This window comes from Mizuhopecten yessoensis, unplaced genomic scaffold (assembly GCF_002113885.1).
Source record: "Mizuhopecten yessoensis strain PY_sf001 unplaced genomic scaffold, ASM211388v2 scaffold11073, whole genome shotgun sequence".
Lineage (NCBI taxonomy): Eukaryota > Metazoa > Mollusca > Bivalvia > Pectinida > Pectinidae > Mizuhopecten > Mizuhopecten yessoensis.
This window is the reverse complement of record NW_018408866.1, coordinates 803,505-820,154: the sequence shown is the minus strand read 5'-3', so window position 1 is coordinate 820,154 and position 16,650 is coordinate 803,505. Positions and strand designations below refer to the sequence as shown.

Sequence of the window (16,650 nt, the reverse complement as noted above, 5' to 3'; positions counted from 1 at the left end):
CTGGCGATCTCTATTGCTTGTATAACACAATAATCATGTGACTGCATATGACTTTGTCTGATGCTCATTGTTATAAAAAATATTTTGAAGTTTCTCACACAACCTATTTTCCATATAATAAGTGAAAAACAATATTCGTCATATTTGAAAAAAAAATAATTTAAATCAATATTTTGCTTAATAATATTCTTGTTCGATGGTTTAATGACTGTTACGACGAAAGTAATATATGGCCTTGTCTTGATATCTTCTTTTCACAATACGTGAATAGTTTTTAACTGGTAATGAAAGCATATTATCCCTGGAACCACTCTAAATGCATTATGTATACAGTAAGAATGCAGACATTATTTGCTGAACTAGATTATACTCTAAAACAATTTGTAGATTTTTCATTGTCATTTCTTTTCTGCAAAATTGTTCTATTATCGCTTTATTGTTACTGATACTAAATTCAACTATAATTTTTATCTCACCAAATAAATAATCTACGTACTCAAATATTTGAGTCAGCTATGGTTTCATTTGGTATGGTCTAGCGGCCCATCGACATTGTTAGTCATTAAGTGTTATTACACGGTGAAAATGGTAACACGGTCATCAGAAAAGAAATACTGCATGGTAGGAAAGAAAGTCAGTTTAGAAAGAAAGCTGCAGTGTAGAAAAAAATATACCATCTGAACAGAATTACGTCAAGTAAAGTGTAATTGTTAATCGCTGCCCCCTCCCCTTGTTAAAAGAATAGGTCCTCAAATAAATGTTTGTTATAATGGGTTTGGTATGTAATGTGTTGATGGTGTTGCTATTGTTGCAATAAGTACTTTGTTTTTAAATCAGTTTAAAGCAAAATTTGTTCATACATACACATATATACAGTATTTCTACTTTGCATGTGATGGAGAAAGCCACATAATTACATTGAAAGGTGAACGCAAGACCCACACATGTGCTTGAACCTCACAAATCTGGTACTACATACAGTATGCCAAAATGAATTACACTACACTATATAGCTGTTTAGTCTTTCAATGGCTCATCGGGGATGCTAGGGGTCACAAAGGTGGCCATTCCACTTGGTCTTAACTATTATTGAAGATGAAGATAAGATGCACAAAACCCTTAATTATATCAATTTTAACAATAAAAGGAGCACTGGTTAGTTTCATATTAATGATGTGTTTCGTACTTTGTGAGTCGGTAACATTGGTTGATACTTTCGATGTGGTTCTGGTCAGCTAGATATACATAAAAAGAATGAAAAATATCAATAAGAAACAAGTACGAACAATTTTCAATAAACTAATGGTTTTTTATTAGTAATACATTCAAGTTTATTTTATAAGGGTAAACAAGAAAAATAAAAAATAAATTTGAGATATATATCTCACAAACATTTTATGTTCCGAAATCAATGCTGAGTGAACGGTTAATGGTCGGGTTACCGATATTTCGCTGCACATTTATACATTGGTACATATTGTGGTTTAGATTACACATTAATATAAATGTTTCTAATTAGCGATATGGAATTCTCTAACAAGGATATTGGAAGGTACGCTCATCTTCTGATTAGGTTGCTGCCCGCCTATGTAGATCCTCATCGTACCTAGAAAATGAAAATAAGTTACCAAATGTTATAACATGTTAGATTTCTGAAGAACTACACTGACGAATAGTTATAGATGTAAACCATGACATTTCTCTCTATGATACAAAAACTTAGAATTGTAAGTAAAGTTGAATATTTTAAATCAAACAATGTTGATTAATATTGCCATATATGTCACAATGTATGTTAGCTGCTAGCTAAAATTACCAAAATGTATCGACGTCCTCGTGCGTTGCAAGTAAGCTACTTGCTTGAACTAAAAGGCCAAGCATACAACAAAATGACCAAACTATATCGAGGTCCTAGAAGATTGAACAAACAACAAGCTATTCGGATTGATATGTCTCACCTGTGCCCCGCTTTGACCATCAATGCACATGTCAAACTTAGTCGGTGTAGCACTTATAGTTGCAGTAAAACTGTAATTTTCTATGAAAACAGTTGAACATGGTTGTGAATTTATTTGATTATGTAATAAATATATATTTTCATTTAATTATTTTGTGCTCCTCTACACAATGTTTTACTTATACTTTTGATAAATGTACATGTCGGGTTAAATTTGTAGATTAAATAGTTACATATAAATAAATTAATACACAGTTCGGGTTGTGATGACCTGTGCAGTACTTGCACATGGACCTTTGGTCTATCTACCTAACTGTATCGAATGATAAATAGTAACTCATGTGTACACGTGTAATTATGATAGTTAATAACTATATTTATGTTTTGTTTGTGTGTGTGTATCTGTGTCGGTGTGTGATCAAAAGTGAGTTACCTCCCTTTAATTACTTTATCGTTTACATTTATGTATATATTTAGCTATAGTTCTATAATATTATTGTAATACTCTAGCCACCTATGGAAAGAATTTATATAGGCTTGCCTGTTATTCGATCCATTTGACCATAACACCATGTCAATAAAATCTGTTGAAATGAAATGAAAACTAAATGTTGATGGAGATGTCGGCAAAGTCAATGGACCATGACACGTAGGTCGTATCCATCATTTGATGCGTGGGTTGAGATGTACGTATGCTTCAAGTTTGTTTGGTGTAGCACTAATACTTTCAATAAAAATACCTTAAACGAGAAAACGTTATGTTGACGCCGCCGCCGTGACCGGAAAAGCAACATCTTAGTCTCGCTTCCGCTACTTTGTGTCGGCGAGACAAGAATGTACAGATTAATACGTACCTTGCTCTATGACAAACGCACTTCCTGTCCACACAGCCATGTCACTGGGTTGTATCTCCAGAGTGTACGTAACTGTATCATTCACTTTGATAAAGACTCTTCTAAAGGCTACCAACTGTAACCTCGGCATCGGCATCTTTGTTGTTATCCATTCAAGATATATTTGAATAACCTTCGGCCAAGAGAAAACAATACAAGCATTTAGTCACCTTAAATGAGTTCAAAGTTTTTTGGTAACATTTACATACAAAACTACATAACGGTCTTGGTCTAAGATGTTCAAATAATGCAATATCTAGTCTTGATATATTGTTTATTATGATGATGGTATATTTAACGGAAATCACTACATGACAAAATATTTATGATCGAACCTAACTATGTAACTAATCTCCATAACAACCACCCCAAATATCTCCGACCAGATCAACGCCATTATACGCCAAAATAGTCTCGACCAGGTTGAATGCTTTTAGCATCATAATACGTCCCTGTAAGTCGTGATCCAGCATTGAACACAATATGTCTTACTCTAATAAATGTATTACCTCATTTCCATGCCGGGGCTATTAAAACACGTTAGCACAAACACACTAAACCAAACTTATCTTGGTAGATCATTTACCTCATCTCCATCATAGGGCCCGCTATTTCCGACCTCCACTTTAACGCGTGCTGGCTTGCCCGCGGATATATAAGGTGACAACCAAGCATCGTAGTAATGGAATTTAGAATAAGACAGTCCGAATCCAAACGGGTAAAGCGGATCTCCCTTAAAATAACGATAGGTTCGTCCTTCCATAGAGTAGTTACTTATAAAAGGTACCTGTAACACAAGAAACGCAATAACGCGAGTTGCTTTTTGTCTTTTTTTATATTTTATTTTCACTTTATTTATCTTAATTGTTAACGATTGGTGTTCTAAATTTATAATTTTGTATGATTATTTTACGGAAAATCGTTTAATTGGATTTGTTGATATAAACCATGTTTATCTTGCTTTCACTCGTTGCTGCCAAGGAAAGGTTTATTGTACATTTTTACCTGATTATCATACATTGGCCATGTAAATGGTAGTCTGCCTGCTGGGTTGCTGTTTTCGCCGTTGCTGGTGAGAACACTGAAGATGGCCTCTCCTGCTGCCTGAGCGGGGAAAAAACATTCCAGTATGGCACCAACACAACCACTCTGCTCAGCCCAGGAGATGTTCAGGGGACCAGCATTGAAGAGGAGCAATATGACAGGTGCATTACCTATCAATATCAATGTCTCGTACAGTTTTTGCTACGATGTCAAATATATCGGTTCTGTTTGTCATATATTATAAACGTTGACATTATCTACTAGTATCAAATATTCGATACTTGACATAATTTGTCATTATTTACTGACATTATGACGGGAAAAATAATTTGTCATTATTTACTGACATTATGACGGGAAAAAGGCTCGAAATAGACTTTATTTATTATTATGTATTATGTATTAGCTTCTATTAATCACTCCACACACGGTTAGTTACGCAGACCTCATTGTCACAGGTGAGCCTGCTCTTATTTCAAATAGGTTTAGACACTGTGGTATAGGTTAATATACACTTTACCCGCGAATCTCACGGCGTCTTTCATAAGCTGAAGCTGATGCCCTGGTAAATCCATGCTGATCCTGTCATTGCCTTCTTTTTCAAGTTCTTGGCCTACCATATAAAACATTATATTTCAAAAACGATAGTCGGTGCTGGTAACAACTTAGGACTAGACTAGAAAACAGTAATAAATATAATCGTTGTATGGGTGTTATTTTTCTTAAAGAAAAATAAAAGCTGACATATTACCTTAACTCAAAACTTTAGAAAATGACACACCTAGCAAATTTATTATACAACAAAATATCCTGAACTGTCCATCAGTGGTTCTGGAAGATAAAATGACAATGCTGTCGATAAAATAGAGTCTTTGTGACGTAATAGGTAATACGTTACAAAAGACGGCTGTTTACCATTTGGAGTTTTATTATACAGAATTTCATAAAAAGAGAATGTTTCAACCTTTAAAATTTTGTTGAAAATTCTTCGTGCATGATTTCAGACAACAGTATTGATTCAGTTAGTTCGGTCACTTTAGCAACACAGTACAGTTACATCACCCTCAGTTAAGCAAAAAGAGATGACATCATATAAGAAAATAATCGGCTGCAAAGAAAAAATATCGATATTCTGTCCAATATCTATGCATCAACATGTAAGCATAAGTGAAAATGCCGTTACTTATTGATAAAACTTTCAACTCGGAGAACAGCGATGATCTGTACGATACTCACGCTAAACAAGTTCAACATCTGATACACACCTATTCTTGTAAAATCATAAATTCTATTAATTAGTTGGTAAAATATCTACATAATATATGCATATCAGTGTATTTCGGGGTATCTGTTAATCAAATAAATTGTAGTTTCAGAGAACCCTATCATAATGTCTATCAACGAATTATCTTTGTGTTAATAATTCATCAGCAAACAAAAGCAGACAGTAATTGACTGATTCCAGCTTTGCGCTTAGCATATGCTTCTTCACACCAAGAGAATGAGAGAAGGTAATCCTCACCTGTTCCAAGACAGACAAAGACTACTTCAGTATTTGCCACAGCGGTCTTGACCTGTGTAGCATTGTAATGGACACACCTGTTGTCCGGACACCCTTGACCATAGTTCGTTATTTGTGCTAGATGTTTTAGTCCGTCTAGAGGTGTGGTTGTATATTGACGACTGGCGTCAGCACTATAATCACCAAACAGCTGGTCAAGATTGTTTGCCATTGGTCCGACGACCTGTAACCAACGAACAAGAATTAAACTGGCCGTTTGTCATATACAGTTTTCGTTCTGATGATGAATACAATTACTTTTCTTCTGTGGAATAAATATGGGAATCCAACACATGTACTGCAGTCAATCTGGTTGAACAAAGAGATTGAATATTATTAAGGAAATATGTCGCATACTTTTTTTAATGAAGATATGAGGTTAGAAGAATTATTTTACCTGGGTAAAATTGATTCGTTACTTATATTAACAGGAAACATCATAGCAAAAAAGTTTATACAGTGTACTATTTTTTTTAGTAATGTCGTTATTTATTCATTAAAACAATACTAGAACAAAAAATACACTATATGGAAATAAAAACTAGCAACAGGTTTCTGCTAATTAGGTGCACTGGTTTATACTGAAGTTGGAAGGACGCATCTATTCCTGCAGGTTTTCCAGGAAGAATTTGACCAATGTATCTCATTTTATGATTGCAATAGGCGGCCAATGCGTGGTACACTGTATGGTAAGAGGTTTCTTTGTTCTCTGTTAGATACTACTATTTGATATGCTTCTGTTTGCAACATCGAAATAAAGTGGTTATATATTTTATATATTTCCTTTCTGTAGTATATTGCTTTCCTTTCCATAGAGTTACTTTTCAGTCTGTTGGCCCTCGGTGCCACTGATGGTGGACGGAGAGGTAGTGTGATGGTGCAGTAGGGTGTTAATTTGTGTGGTTTACACGGGTACTGAATTTAACAAACAAGGATTGAAGAGAAAGTGACCAATGGAATCGTCATATTTACCGCAATTTTCTGAAATGATTTATGAAACGGCAGCAAATTGTTGACGTTCTTCAACAAAACAAATGACTTCATTGCAGCTTCTAGTGATTTCATCCTGTGATTCGCGCTCTGAATGTTGGATAATCCCAAAAAGTTGTACGGGTTCAGGTCTGGTGGGTCGAATTCGCCGAGTCGCATCCTGGTGTAAAACAGTGGTTTCACTCTTGCCCGAACAACTTTCTCGGTCAATTTTCCAGATCGTATCGCATCAACTACGAGAATAGAAAAAAACATATTTCTGCTGTTCCTACAGCATACTTATTCATTTATATGGTATCAATAAAGCATTACTGTAAGATTCCGACTTTGTGCAAGGGACCAAAACTACGTATTTATTCACATACATAATGGAGTAATCGATATTATCAGCTTCTTACGTTAATGCATTCATGTTTTATCTTAACTTGAAAGGAAGAAAACAAGCCCAAGATAAATTCAATATATTATGTTCTTGAATTAGATTTGAAAACAATATTTATGAAAGTATATTCCTTCCAATGAAAAATGATCAAGAAATACACCAGTGCAAAAAGGGTGTGACATTATCTCGACAAAAGCTAGATACATTGTAAAAGTTCTCGAAAAATACAGTCAATTCTGCTATTAAAGTCATGTATATTAAAGGCAGCTGTCCCAACTTATTTATTGTATTTACATTTCTATCCATGTATCTTGTGTAGTGGCAATTTTCCCATAAAACGTCACACTAAGTAGAGAACATGGAGGTTGTCAGATTGGTACACACAAAATGAATATGCCAGGCTCAAAACTGACAGTTAGGCTAAACTTTAGTTTGGAAGAGGTGATTATCAAGCACCTGGTTGGGGTATACAATACGAGCATATACCGGTCTTTCGTAAATGAGTTCCTTTATGGTGCAATTGTTGGTGAACCAATTACTCGTTGACAACCCTATTGTGTTCATATCGGATATCAAATATAAGAAGCATTTAGATAACCAAAATGGGGAAATGAAATCTACATACTCATTGAGAAGTAGACCGGGATTGCTTCGTTGGTGGACAACTCCAAATTACAGCCAGCATTTACACACAGAGCTACCGTGTCTACGGTATTGTTGAGATAATGGTGGAAGTTTATGATGTTCTCTATGGCCTCCTGGTCACTCACTACGTAACCTTTGAACCCCCACTCCTTCCGCAGGATGTCCGTCAGGAGGCGCTTATTACCACAGGCTGGAATGCCATTCAGTCTGAAGGACCAATTGATTTTGTTCTTCAAAAAACATGGATAGCTGGATCGAGAGTTACTTTTTTCTCTGCAGTGTTGCTACTTAAACTTTAAAAAAATACATTGTAAAAGGGAGAACAAGGATGATCAACTGATCATTTTCTACATCATTCTATATCATAACGTTACAGACATTATTGAAAGAGACATCAGCAAGCGAGCCACATTTAGAGGAAACTTCAGGAATAATTGATTATCATTTTCCATAACAAACTCGTTTCAGGAGTAATAACGTCGAGTGCCGTTTATTTTTTACCAATATTTGGGAAGTGAATATATTTCAAAGCTCATGATGTTTTGCAAAATGATTTTTTTTTATAAAAGTCAGAAAAGCCATACACCAACCGACCTGTTGTAGCTGCACATCAGACTGAAAGTCCCCGCTTCTACACATCGTTTAAAGGCGGGTAGGAAGGTGAGACGCCAATCACGTTCACTTACCTGTCAATCATATAATTTACTATCAACACATTAGTAGTTGTAATCGACATGATATTAAGAGGCGACTACGTGGGGTCCTTTATAAAACTTCGTGTTTATGCCATCAAAACACTGGAAATCAAAAGATCTGCCGCCTCGCAGTTTCTTAATTCCACTGCTTTCTTTTCGTCGTTTCATGACACGATTTTGGACGACATGAACCCCGAACAAAATCGACAGCAAATATACTATTTCAGCTTTTCGATAAAAAAGTATAGCAATAGAGTTAAAAATGTTGGCACGACTTTGTGGGGGGGGGGGGGGGGTTCTTTATCAGCACATGTGTTAGTGGTGTTTAGTGACCGTGAAAACAATGGCATCCCGCGATGTTAACTCTGTTTCGGCTTTCTGTACACAACACACGATCAATCATACCTATTAATTCAGTCATCTTAAAGATGCAGGTTTCAGTACAGAAAACGCGTTTCGATGACTGCAAACTTCATTGTATATACACTGTAGATTACAACTTGCTATACTACTGCTGTGTACCATGCATTTTGGTTGCGTTTCAGTTTTAGTGTTTTCTCTAGAAATTTGTGAATATTATGTCTGTATCACATTACCAATGACCCCATTTTTTCAAATCTGGAGAAAACATTGAATGCTATAAGTACAGGGGATATATATTATATGTACTGTTTAGCTGTCTCTGGGCAAACGCTCCAGCTAACCACCTAAGCATGTAGTAACGAAATACCGACAGTTTAATTTGTAAAGGCAAAAGAAACGAAAACCACAAATGTGTTGTGCCACAAGGAAGATAAAAGGGATTCTGTTTAACATTCGCTTTACACAATTTAGCAAAAAAACAACACCAAGCTGTTATCAAATACAAATGTTAATAAACCAATGTGACGTATGCTAGTTGCGTGTTGCCACATCCTATATAGAATTAAAATATTTGTTTATCGCTTGTTTAATCGTGTTACTTTCTCTTTTTAATATAATAAGATTCAGAAAAAAACTGTATTTATAAGATCGTCATCAGGCTATTGTAATGACTCAGTTGACAAATATATACACTGTATTGATGATAGGACTGTGACAATATCTTACCAGCCTCATTTGTATCTTGACAAACTGTCTTCTATTTTTCAAACAGACTGGTAAAGATATTGTTTATATTATACATGTAAGAAATCGTTTACCTGGGCGTCGAAAGAGAAACGTGACACGGGGATGTTGTCCGGCCCGCCGTGAACATCGAAATGTTTACAGCCCGCGCTAGCCCTAATGTACGTTGGGTTCTGGCCTTGCAAGCCTTTCACGAAGTGGGCAGCCATGACGCCACTGAGGAAGGGGTCTTCTCCGTAAGTTTCCTAAAACATTAATGTTGGTAAGATCATGTGTTACTAAGTACCAATAATATCATAACGTCACATGATAGGCTTTGTATTACAACATTGTTTACTACGTCCACTAGTCGTGAAACGTATGCGGAACTGTCGCAGATCATTTGTCTTATATTTTCTTTAATGAATTAACAAGAAAAACTTTCTTTAACTGAAGAATAATCCGGAATTAAGTTTCAGATAATTATTGTGTTACGACGTATGCGTAGTCTAAGTATATATACCAACTAAACTTTATCTATCTTACAATAATTATGAAACAAGTTATTTCAACTTATATTAATATAATCACTTTTATTGGCCCGGATGTAAGCGCGCGTTTGGGCTAATGCGGAAGGAAACCGGAGTACCAGGAGAAAACACATGTGGTCAGGCAGGAGACCCCTAACCTTTTCACGTCCGATCGGGGAATCGACTTTGCTTCAAACATATTTATTGCCAAAAAAAATAACAATGGATTGGGCACGAACTATTACAACTTATCACGGCCTTCTCCCGAACCCCGGCCGCCTTAATAAAAGACAAGTGGGCTAACATCTGCGCCACCCGACCAAGCTGGTAATCCAAATAAATTATATATAGTGCCGTTTGGTAATAAGAAAATAAGACATAAAAAAGGCACGTAGTAACGCACGTGAGTATTGGTATATATACTGTTATAAAACGTTACGTGATCGTCAGGTCAAACAAATAGTATGTGTGTTTCAAATAAGTTTCGGGTAACATGCCTGGAAACAGATAGGGTAGGTCGGTAGGCAAATAACTGTTCATGTATTTCCATTTTTTCAAGGATCAACATGCTTTATATCAAATCATACAATGCATTTCCACACATGGCATTCTTTTTACGAATGTTTTAAATATGTGTATGTTGGTTCCATCACAAACTTGAAAGTGATTCAGACAATAACACATAAAACGCTGCTTACCATATCATGTTATTATAGAAATCAAGAGGTCATAGCTCGGTTATTAGTTATAATCTGTACACGGACAAATCTTTGACAAAATGTTGCACGCACGTGTACCGTTGTATCTCGACTGCACATGTAAGTAATATGTCCGGATGTGTCACGAGAGATTTCCTTAAAAACTTGCAAGTGGCTTATAATCAACATCTTCATCATAACTCCTATCCGGATGTATTCAAGCGCATTGTCTCGGCACTCCTTCCTGGTTGTTTTTGCTCAATCTGGGACGCTTCATGACAAGAAATGGATAAGACTTCCGCTACCAGAACTGTTACAAGGCCTCGTCATCAATCGATAACACTGTTTTGTGGCCGTGGTCCTTGCTGAGGCCGCCTTCTTATGATTCAATCCGTTACCAGGAAGAAGGACGTTATAAAACAAAGAAGAAACCCGAACCTTGCTGAGGCCGTATATCTTCACTCAGTACAGGCTGTAGAACGTACTTGTAAATGTATCCCGCTGCTGCGCTAGCTAAAGACGTTTTTGGGAAATGTCACCAAACTGCATTATTAACTACACTGCAACGTTATTCACGTCACTGACCTCCAACAGGTCTTTTACCTCTATTTTTTGGTGTATGGTTAATGGCTTCCACCAGACTTCACACTGGATAACGATTAGTGCGAATCATCATCGTCCTTGGCTCGATGAACAGTTCTTTTTCCCTATAAATATGTTATTTACATTTTACAGTGAGAGAATTTTGCTCATAAGCTTTGCAGTTCTCATTTTCTTTCTAATTTGTGTGTCACCACAATTTTGATAACACCCAAGTATCTATGGTTCATATCATTGGTTGATTTGTGTTTTAGAGAGGTATTAAGATTACCTTTGAGAGTCCCTGTCCCTTTATTATAATTCACAAGCGCTACACGATACAAATTGAACTTTCTTCTTCGGCTTTTGAACCTTCTTTGAAAATTTTCCACACATCTTAATTTCATCACGTAAACACTTTGCACAATTCAGCTTCGTGTTTGAATATTACACAATTGTTAATATGTTTCCGAGTGCTTGTCAGTTATGTGTTGCATACTAATTTACGTTAACTATTGGCTCAAAATGTGCTTGTAGCAATGTAAAAAAATTCTGTTACCTCTCATATATTTTCATTCGGTAGAGATAATTGCTCTTAATTTAATAACATAACTTTTCCTTCTTTCCTACCTGACGAACGAAGCCTTTGGTGTCCCCTGAGGACGGCGGGGTTAAGAGGTTTGGGCAGTACCAGGAGGGTAAACCACGGGGCAGGGGAGGAGGTAAATTTGAACAGTTTTTTTCTGCCACAATCACTGTAGGTTTCCCCACTCCTGACTCATTGGATAAACCTGCTAGGAGTTGGTTAACATTATTGGTGACCCACTTGTGGGTAATACCCTGGACGTGATTTCATTGGTCAATTTATTACTTATGACGTCACGTAACAATGCTTTACGATGTAATCTTCTATTGTGACGTCACGATTCACGGCAATTGTTTCCCCCGATCGGAAGCCGACAAAGTGTATTTTCAAGGGATACATATGGCTTTCCAGATAAAATATGAACGTTATGTGAGAAAAAGGACCCAACCTCGTGATGGTAGGTTATCATGTTTACCTAACACTTGTAAGTTAATTTTCAAATTGTAAAAGACATTCGGTAAACCTCGTGCCTTTATACAATTTGAAAATTAACTTACTCGAGTTAGATAAACATGATAACCTACCATCACTCGTTGGGTAACCACCATATATTGGGTTTTAAAAGCATCCCTGTCTCCATTTTATTATTGCATATTACGATAAATTTGGAGACAACACACGGCCGATTCCTGAGTTGATGCTGTAACAGGAAGAAAGACCCGAAATGTGTCCGACTTAAAAACATCCAAGAAAACTACTTCTTGGTGTATTACTTCGATAACAACATTATGAGTTAGTAGGTGTATTTAGGGGCTGTACAATAGATATGTAAACATTACCGTGGTCATTTCAATACCCAAATTACCATTCACAAAACACGTTTAAAAAATCATCGTATCACAGAAAAGGTAATATATTATAAATGATACAAACATGTTCAAGTTGGAAATCAAAATATCCTTGAATGAAACCTATGTAACTTTAACATCAGTGATAAATATAAGTATAACCTGGTTCCGTCCCCACAAGGGGTGCCGCATGATGTTGATGACAGGACTGAAACAGCTCGCCCCTTTGTGGTCCCCGTACTGTTTATGTTTCCGATAGTCGTTGTACTTGGCGCGAACCTCCACACCAGTGGCTTCCGCTACGTCATGTATGACGTCAGTGCTAGGAAAAGAATGAAGGTAATACATTTCAAAACCCAATAAAAAACCTAGTAAGAATTGTGTATCAAAGTTATACCTTTTATAATAAGGAACAGTGATCCATATAGGATCATATGTCGAATTAACGCTGTATAATCATTTTAATTTCTAGTCGCTTTTCAAATGTGTTAATTGTGTGAAAAGTATAAAAAAAAAATGGCCATCTTTATCGTTTAAAAGTACACCACTAAATCATGTATTTAAGACCAGATTACTTCTAGACACATAATATATTATCAGTGTAGTCCAATGCCCTTTTACATGTACATGTATAGAAACTGAGATCCGATACACGCGTGTGTTTTAAATAATACATGTTACATCTATTACCTGAATGTGGCGGCTAGACCGAGTGCTTGTGGAAATGAAGTGGCATTCCCCGCACTCACGTCCCCCCTGAGGCACTCCGTGTTCCAGCTGTATGGCCCTATGCCCAGGCGCGGAATGTGTGGTGCTGGCCCCGCATTCGGACCTGACCCTCCTTTACTCATCTGGAGCATAATCTCCTTCAGTGTCAGGCGGTCTACCAGATCGTTCACTCGAGTGTCCCATGATAGTGAGGTGTTCCGGAATGGGTAGTCTGTCTCAGCAGAACAACTCCATGATGACAGGAGGAAGCTAATATACAATACACACTGTGTTACGCTCCAAAAAACCTTGCATCGGAACGAAGAACGCGTGCGAAACATTGTGAAGCATCAGCATACATGTAGGGAACTAGCCTGGCGTAAATATGCACATGCCAGAGGCGTAGAGTTGGTGGTTAGAGAAGGGTTATCTACTCGGAAGTTATGTTAATATAAAGACTTTCCTATAGAGCTCTTTACTCTCCAATCGAATATCTATGTCCGTGATGTATTAAGTGTTTTTAATAATAATATTCTGTGTGTATACAGTAATATTGTTTGTTTAGTGGCATACTACTAACTATATTTAGAATAGAATTGTCACCTCTTCACTAAATGGTAGGAGGACATATAGTTGACTTACATTGTACCATACGTTCAAGCACGGAATTAGATTGTTATCTAAGACCGTGGTTCAAGTAAATTATGATCCTTTCGATTCCGTTCAACCAGCTTATGTTGATAAACACTCATTCACACAATAGAACACAAGCATACATGTAATGTAAACTCCAGCGTGTCAACCCAACCGAGAAGCGCTCCAGGTGTACATGTGCTGTTTATATTGTAGAGAAATGAAATGCGGTGTACCGAGTCCCACACCGTCTCTACAGGGGGTTTGAAAACAGCTCTGGCTCCCAAAACTAGTTAGAATGTGCAGGTAAATAACACATGCGTTCTGGTAGAAGTCCGGGTGTTTACAAAGAGACCTCCCCGAACGTCACAGCGATGTTGTTGGCACGGTCAGCAGTCTAAGGGAGATAACTCTCCTGAAATTCACTCTAACATTATTGTATGGAGTAGGTGTCATTTTCCAAAAAAATAAGAGCATCTAAAGTTTGTTTGAAAATCCAAATATGTTGTGGAATAAATAAATGCCTTACTACGCTTGCCAAAGCTCTTTTAGTCATATTAGAATTTATTTTGGTTTTACTGTTCAAGTGGACAAAAATGTGAAAAAAAATCACTATTTGGTCATAATTTGATTCAATTTTACAGCTTACTAGCACTCAAGAAAGCCCCAGATCGCTGAGTGTTTTTAGATTTCATTTTAGGGGATTGATTGTAAACAATAGTGATGATGAAGACGGCGACGAGATTTACGATGACGACAACGATGATGATGGCGACGTCGACGAGATTTGTACTGTATTATTAAATGATGTGTGAGTGTATACATGCTATAGATAGTGAATGTGTGTGTACGGCTTCTGAAAATTAGAAATAATGCAAAAATATTTATATAACTCAGTGAACTACAGTTTATTTATTAACTTGATTGCTCACTGTATATCACCAAATATCATATTTGCAATTGTTTTGAAATATGATTTGAAAAGTTTTCGTTTGCATCATACACACGGGTCATTCGTTTTTCATTAAAAAAGCTAGCAAGATAATCACACTTTTTCTTTTTTTTTAACTCAAATGCAGCACTCAACACGTTCTGAGTCGATCTATTCCATATAGTCCGTTGATGACACAGAGCCTGCTAGCGACACCATGTGTATAGCCCTCGGCGGTGTGATGAGATGATGGTACTGAAACAGCTGGTCAAATACATTGACGGGTGCACGTGTATGTCATCGTAACACGTATGTACATCGCTTGAACGTCGTTATAATTGAATATAATAAAATGATATCGCTGATTTATGTAAATTGAAGTTTGGTACTAGGAGATAAATCTATGGCATATACTACATTTGTAGCTTTTAAACAAGTATCCCTATGTGAGCCTTTTAGTAGCAAGTTCCAGTGAAGTGTTTTTACATCCATTGTAATTACTTTTTAGTCTCTCGTAACTCTGTAGAGAGGCTTTCGTCATATGCTTTATGTCTATTTTATGGTATCATTGTATGTATGTATGTATGTATGTATTTAAGCTTGGTAGGAACTGGCGACATTATACACAGTATTATATGTATATGTGATAGATCTACTTGGATTTCGAAAGTGTGAGTGTGAGTTACAGTCAAATATAGTTCTGTTATGTTCTATCAAAACTTTGCCATTGTCGTCAAATCATTATAAGTTCTTCATCAGTTTGGCTTTTTTTTTATTATTTTATATGTTCGATAATTATTCATTCCTATTGTTAAACATTATGGGTAACATTTGATCAAAACAACTTCATACTGTTACTTTTGACTTTTTTTGATCAACCTAAAAATGAACCACACAACTAAGAAAACGCACGCAATTAGTACCGAAGAATCAAGAGAAGACCATATAAGGAATACGAGAAAGGTTCTATTAAAGATAAATGAAGCAGTGGCAAATTGTCAAACTCCAAGATGATCATCTGGCATCTTTTCTTGTTCATGCCATCAATCACAACATTTTACATGCACAAAGACTAAGAGGAAGGCACTTGTGAAATTGGAGAAAGAGACAAACTTTATAATTATAAAATTCAAGATGGCCATCTAGCAGCTATCATGTTCTTCTTCGATCAGTTTCAATACTAAACATAAACAAACAAGGGGATTAAGAGGAAATTGGAAACAAAAAGGCCGTCTCTATTCACGGAACTAGATCTAAGTCGGTGCTTTTTGCACCTTTGTAATCAGAAGTTCCCATAAATTTTATTCTGTAATTTCATATACAATACAAAATAATGCCAGCTTAATACTGATATTATTTCATTCAATTTTATTTCATCGACGCATTGGTCGATTAAGTGCAGTTAAATTAACTGATTGCGACTAATAAATATTAAAAATGTAAATAATTACAAATATAACAATTTAATAACATATGCATTATTCTATTAATTTGCGTATTCAACCGTTTATTATTTATGTTGGATAAATTTAGCATATCCCAAGCATGACGTACGTGACCTATACAACATGGCAGCGCATTACTTTCGCGCTTTGCTGGAATGAGACGAATCTTTTGAATTAATTTAGAGGTTAGAATAGACGGACGGGAATTTTTGTCCGACACCTTATGATGCTATTTGGTAACTCTTGAGCACATACGAATTGTATTCTGTATTCAAGTATTGCGTTGTTAACAAAACAGATACTAGTCTATTATAGGTGTTCTTAGTACACTATATATGTACCTGTGGGTGAACGGATTGATAATAGTCGATTTAAAGATGTAACATATACATGCAAATTCACTATTTTGGATGGAGACTCCCGAATTTGACCCCCCCCC

General features: G+C 36.3%; 2 protein-coding genes across 2 annotated transcripts in view; one reads left to right on the top strand and one right to left on the bottom strand.

The window, feature by feature from the left end:
- Positions 1-1,288: 1,288 nt before the first annotated feature.
- On the bottom strand, positions 1,289-14,223 carry LOC110465383 (probable beta-D-xylosidase 5). Its single transcript, XM_021521157.1, has 12 exons — positions 13,185-14,223; positions 12,657-12,816; positions 9,349-9,519; positions 8,067-8,158; positions 7,453-7,679; positions 6,428-6,678; positions 5,417-5,639; positions 4,415-4,507; positions 3,856-4,064; positions 3,437-3,637; positions 2,812-2,983; positions 1,289-1,606 (listed from the first exon to the last, which is right to left on the bottom strand). The coding sequence occupies exons 1-12, from the start codon at positions 13,541-13,543 to the stop codon at positions 1,512-1,514; spliced, it is 2,253 nt and encodes a 750-aa protein (XP_021376832.1). The 5' UTR covers positions 13,544-14,223; the 3' UTR covers positions 1,289-1,511.
- A 726-nt stretch (positions 14,224-14,949) lies between these two features.
- Positions 14,950-16,650, top strand: part of LOC110465377 (monocarboxylate transporter 10-like) — a 31,758-nt gene continuing 30,057 nt past the window's right edge. Inside the window, exon 1 of the mRNA XM_021521151.1 lies at positions 14,950-15,075. The gene's annotated coding sequence lies outside the window, so the exon portion shown is untranslated. The remainder of the gene's footprint in view (positions 15,076-16,650) is intronic.